The sequence below is a fragment of the Neophocaena asiaeorientalis genome, unplaced genomic scaffold, assembly GCF_003031525.2.
Source record: "Neophocaena asiaeorientalis asiaeorientalis breed wild unplaced genomic scaffold, Neophocaena_asiaeorientalis_V1.1 scaffold357, whole genome shotgun sequence".
NCBI classification, from domain to species: Eukaryota; Metazoa; Chordata; class Mammalia; order Artiodactyla; family Phocoenidae; genus Neophocaena; species Neophocaena asiaeorientalis.
The window spans coordinates 4,729,425-4,734,137 of record NW_020173270.1 but is presented as its reverse complement, the minus strand read 5'-3'; the positions used below and the strand labels follow the sequence as shown (position 1 = coordinate 4,734,137).

General features: G+C 45.7%; 1 protein-coding gene across 3 annotated transcripts in view; it reads right to left on the bottom strand.

The window, feature by feature from the left end:
* Positions 1–4,713, bottom strand: part of STAP2 (signal transducing adaptor family member 2) — a 9,457-nt gene that overhangs the window by 4,240 nt on the left and 504 nt on the right. For 2 of the 3 annotated variants that reach the window (XM_024745908.1, XM_024745909.1), the window contains exons 2-3: positions 1,420–1,491; positions 1,158–1,280 (exon numbers count right to left, since the gene is read on the bottom strand). In XM_024745908.1, the coding sequence (XP_024601676.1) occupies positions 1,158–1,280; positions 1,420–1,491 (195 nt within the window). Of the gene's footprint in view, positions 1–1,157; positions 1,281–1,419; positions 1,666–4,713 lie in introns of those variants that run through there. The other variant, XM_024745906.1, reaches the window with a different exon arrangement.

Genomic DNA, 4,713 nt, shown 5'->3' with positions numbered 1-4,713 from the left:
TATATATATATATATATATCTCACATCTTCTTTATCCATTCATCTGTCAATGGACATTTATGTTGCTTCCATGTCTCGGCTATTGTAAATAGTGCTGCAGTGAGCATTGGGGTGCATGTATCTTTTCAAATTATTGTTTTCTCCCGATATATGCCCAGGAGTGGGATTGCAGGATCATATGGTAGCTCTATTTTTAGTTGTTTAAGGAACCTCCATACTGTTCTCCATAGTGACTGCACCAATTTACATTCACACCAACAGTGTAGGAGGGTTCCCTTTTCTCCACACCCTCTCCAGCATTTATTATTTGTAGACTTTTTGATGATAGCCGTTCTTTCTGGTGTGAGGTGGTACCTCACTGTAGTTTTGATTTCCTTTTCTCTAATAATTAGCGATGTTGAGCATCTTATCATGTGCTTCTTGGCCATCTGTATGTCTTATTTGGAGGAAGGTCTGTTTAGATCTTCTGCCACTTTTTGATTCGGTTGTTTTTTTTTTTTTTTTTGATATTGAGCTGTATGAGCTGTTTGTATATTTTGGAGATTAATCCCTTGTCAGCCACATAGTTTGCAAATATTTTCTCTTATTCTGTAGGTTGTCTTTTCATTTTGTTTATGGTTTCCTTTGCTGTGCAAAATCTTTTAAGTTTAATTAGGTCCCATTTGTTTATTTTTGTTTCCATTACTCTAGGAGGTGGATCCAAAACGATATTGCTGCAATTTATGTCAAAGAGTGTTCTGCGTACGTTTTCCTCCAGGAGTTTTACAGTATCCGGTCTTAAATTTAGGTCTTTAATCTATTTCGAGTTTATTTTTGGGTATGGTGTTAGCGAATGTTCTAAGCGCAGGGATTTTTAATTGTCTTGGTCACTGCCTTGACACTAGAAGAGTGTCTGGTACACAGTAGGTGCTCAGTAATGTTAGCTGAAAGATTGGATGATGGCAGTGATGGTCTTTGTGGATCAGATCTTGTTCTGGGCACTTTACATATATTATCCCACTTTTCAGTTGAGGAAACTGAGGCCCAGAGAGGTTAAGTGACTTGCCCAGTGTCACCAACCCAGTGGTAAACTTTTTGTGACTCCATGCTACTATGTGTTAATGGTGGGTGTGACAAGAAGGAAGGGTCTCCTACCAGCCCCACCTTAAGACACCTACCTTGAACTTGATCTCCTGGTTCTGCAGGACCAAGCAGAAGTGGGTGCCATGGTCATGGGAGCTCCCCCGGGGAGCTTCATCTGTGAGCTTCACAAACATTCCTAGGTCTAGCTTCTCCATGTGCTGGGGGCACAGTAGACAGGGTCTGAGCACCAGGCCTGTGGCCCCTCAGGCCCCCTGTCTTAGACATACCATCCACGTCCTCTGCTTGGTCCCTGGGGTCAAGGTGGGCCAATTCTTGAGCCTTCATTTCCATCCTTACCTGGGAGTCCCGATTGCTACTGTAGAAATAGAGAGTCAGGCCCTGGAGGCCTGCCCAGAACTTCTTGTAATCCTGTGGACCAGAGTTGGAGAAAGAGAAGGAGGTGAGGTGGCAAGGCTGGGTACCTCCATCATCACCTACCTCAGGACGTTTGCACTGGCTGTTCTCTCTGCCTGAACACTCTTCTCCCAGATCTTTACGTAGTTTCATTCATCACCTGCTTTGGGTCTGTGAACAAGTGTTGCCTTCTAGGGGAGGCCCTCCTCATCCATGGCCCGGCTTCTGGGGATCTGTTACTCTCAGAAAGGACCAAAGGGAACCTACAGGGGTAGGAGCTTTAGGAGTAATTTGTGCTAACTCACTTTATGGTTTTCCATGCATCCACCCACTCATCCATCTGTTCCACCCTCCCATCCTTCCACCCTTCCATTCACCCATACATACATATAGCCCCCTGTCCCCTTATCCACCCTGTAAATATTAACATCTCCTAGGTGCCAGGCACTGGGCTAGGTGCTCAGTCTACAGTCAGAATTTCACAAGGCTCTGGACACTAGAAGGTCTGCAGATTCAGGATTTCCCCCTCAGGATTCTGAATTCCAAATGTCCTAGCTCTCTGGAGGCTGAAGGGGCTGATACAAATCAGATTATAAGATTCTAGAATTTGTTTTTCACCAAATATTCCCTGAGCACCTACTCTGCACTCAGCTCTGTTGCAGGCAAAATAATAAATGGGGCATGGCTTCTTTTTCTAAATAGATGATGTTTCGGGAATTCCCTGGCAGTCCAGTGGTTAGGACTCCGTGCTTTCACTGCAGGGGGTACAGGTTCCATCCCTGGGGGTGAGGGGTGGTGGTGGGGACTAAGATCCCGCAAGCTGCATGGTGCGGCCAAATAAAATAAAATAATGATGTTTTAGAAAGATAGAGAAAGCATAGATACTTAAATCCTCCAAAGAAGAGAAATTAACACCCTCAGGGAGGGATAGATCCTGGACCAAGAGATCACAGAGGAGAAGAGAAGCCCTCCAACTGGGAAATCTGGGAAGACTTCCTGAAACAGGAGGTACTTTAATTAGTCCATAATGATAATGAGGGTAGCTCTTATATTGACAGCGATCAAGCATCCATCAATCCACCTATCAATTCATCCATCTGCCTACCCATCCATTCATCCAGCCGCACATCCATCCATTCATCCTTTTTATCAACTTATGTACTCACCCACACATCCATCCACCTGCCGACAAGCATACCTCATTTTACTGCACTTCACAGATATTCTTTTTTTTTTTCTTTTTTACAAATTGAAGATTTCTGGCTACCCTGCTTTGAAGAAGTCTTTCGGCGCCATTTTTCCAACAGCGTTATTTTAAAATTAAGGTACGTACATTGTTTTTTTAAGATAGAATGCTATTTCACACTTAATAGAGTACAGTCTAGTGTAAACATAAATTTTATAGGCGCTGGGAAGCCAAAAAATTCATATGACTCACTTGATTGCAATATTCGCTTTATTGTGGGACTTCCCTGGTGGTCTAGTGGTGGGACTCGGTGCTCCCATTGCAGGGGGCCTGGGTTCAATCCTTGGATGGGGAACTAGGTCCTGCATGCCACAACTAAGAGTTTGCATGCTGCACCTGAGAAGCCCTCCTGCCGCAGCTGAGGATCCCACATGCTGCAACTAAGACCTGGCAGCAGCCAAAATAAATAAATACATACATACATAAATACGTAAATACATACATAAATAAATAATATATATTTGCTTTATTGTGGTGGTCTGGAACCAAACCTGCAGTGTCTCCGAAGTATAGCTCTATGTATCCATCCATTCACCTATCTGTCCCTCCACCCAGTCACCCATCTGTCCATCCATAGGTACATACTACATATATACATTTTACATTTATTGAAGACCTACTATGTGCCAGGCACTGGGAATACAGCAGTAAGTGATTAAACTCACATGGTCAGACCTACTTTGTCATGCACCAGCTATGTGCCATCCATTGCACATTGTTCAAGCTATCTGTGCCTCAGTTTCCCCATCTATAAAATGGCAATAATAATGGTGCCTGCCTGGGACTTCCCTGGCAGTCTAGTGGTTAAGACTCCGGGCTTCCACTGCAGCGGGCACAGATTCGATCCCTGGTCCAGGAACTAAGATCCCCCATGCCTCTTGGCATGGCCAAAAAAAAAAAAAAAGGTACCTGCCTCAGAGACTGCTGTGAGAATTGGGTGAATTAATACATGCAAAGCGCTGAGTCAGATCCTTGGCATGTTAAGAGTTATCCCTTGGGACTTCCCTGGTGGTGCAGTGGTTAAGAATCTGCCTGCCAATGCAGGGGACACGGGTTCGAGCCCTGGTCCGGGAAGATCCCACATGCCATGGAGCAACTAAGCGCGTGTGCCACAACTACTGAGCCTGCGCTCTTAGCCCACAAGCCACAACTACTGAGCCTGTGTGCCACAACTACTGAAGCCCACTGCGCATAGAGCCCGTGCTTCGCAACAAGAGAAGCCACCACAATGAGAAGCCTGCGCACCGCAACAAAGAGTAGCCCCCACTTCCCGCAACTAGAGAAAGCCCGCGCGCAGCAACGAAGACCCAATGCAGCCAAAAATAAATTAAAAAAAAAAAAAGAGATATCCCTCTTCTGTAACCATGCCTATGGCCTTGTCAACCCATTTTATTTTTTTCGTTTTAATTTTAATTTTATGTTTTTGGCCTCACGGTGTGGCCTGTGGGATCTTATTTCCCCAACCAGGGATAGAACCTGCGCCCCCTACAGCAGAAGTGTGGGATCTTGACCATTGAACGACCAAGGGAGTCCTTTTTTTTTTCTCTCTCTCCATTTTATAATAGGGAAAACCGAGGCACAAAGATGCAGAGTCACTTGTACACGGCGTGGGAGTCAGGACCACGCGGAGCAGGGATGTGAACTTGGGTCTCATCCTCTGGGGCCCTCGTGCTCTTTCTTAACCCCTGAGATCTCCTGCCTCTGGATGCTTTCTAGGCTGGGGAGGATTTGGATGTGTGGAGGCTGAAGGACTGGAGGAGGAAACTGCCAGGGCAAAGGCAGAGAAAAGCCTGGTTGGTTTGCGTCCTGGTAGGAGGTGAGTATGCAGATGAGGAGGGGGATGGGCCTTAGTGGGAACCAGGCTGGGCTTTATTCTGAGAAGGACACACACACACACACACACACACACATTGGGCCCCTGGCCAGTATCTGGTTCTGTGGGACATAGTCCCCATTAATTCTCACTGTCCCTCCTCACAATCGGTACTGAC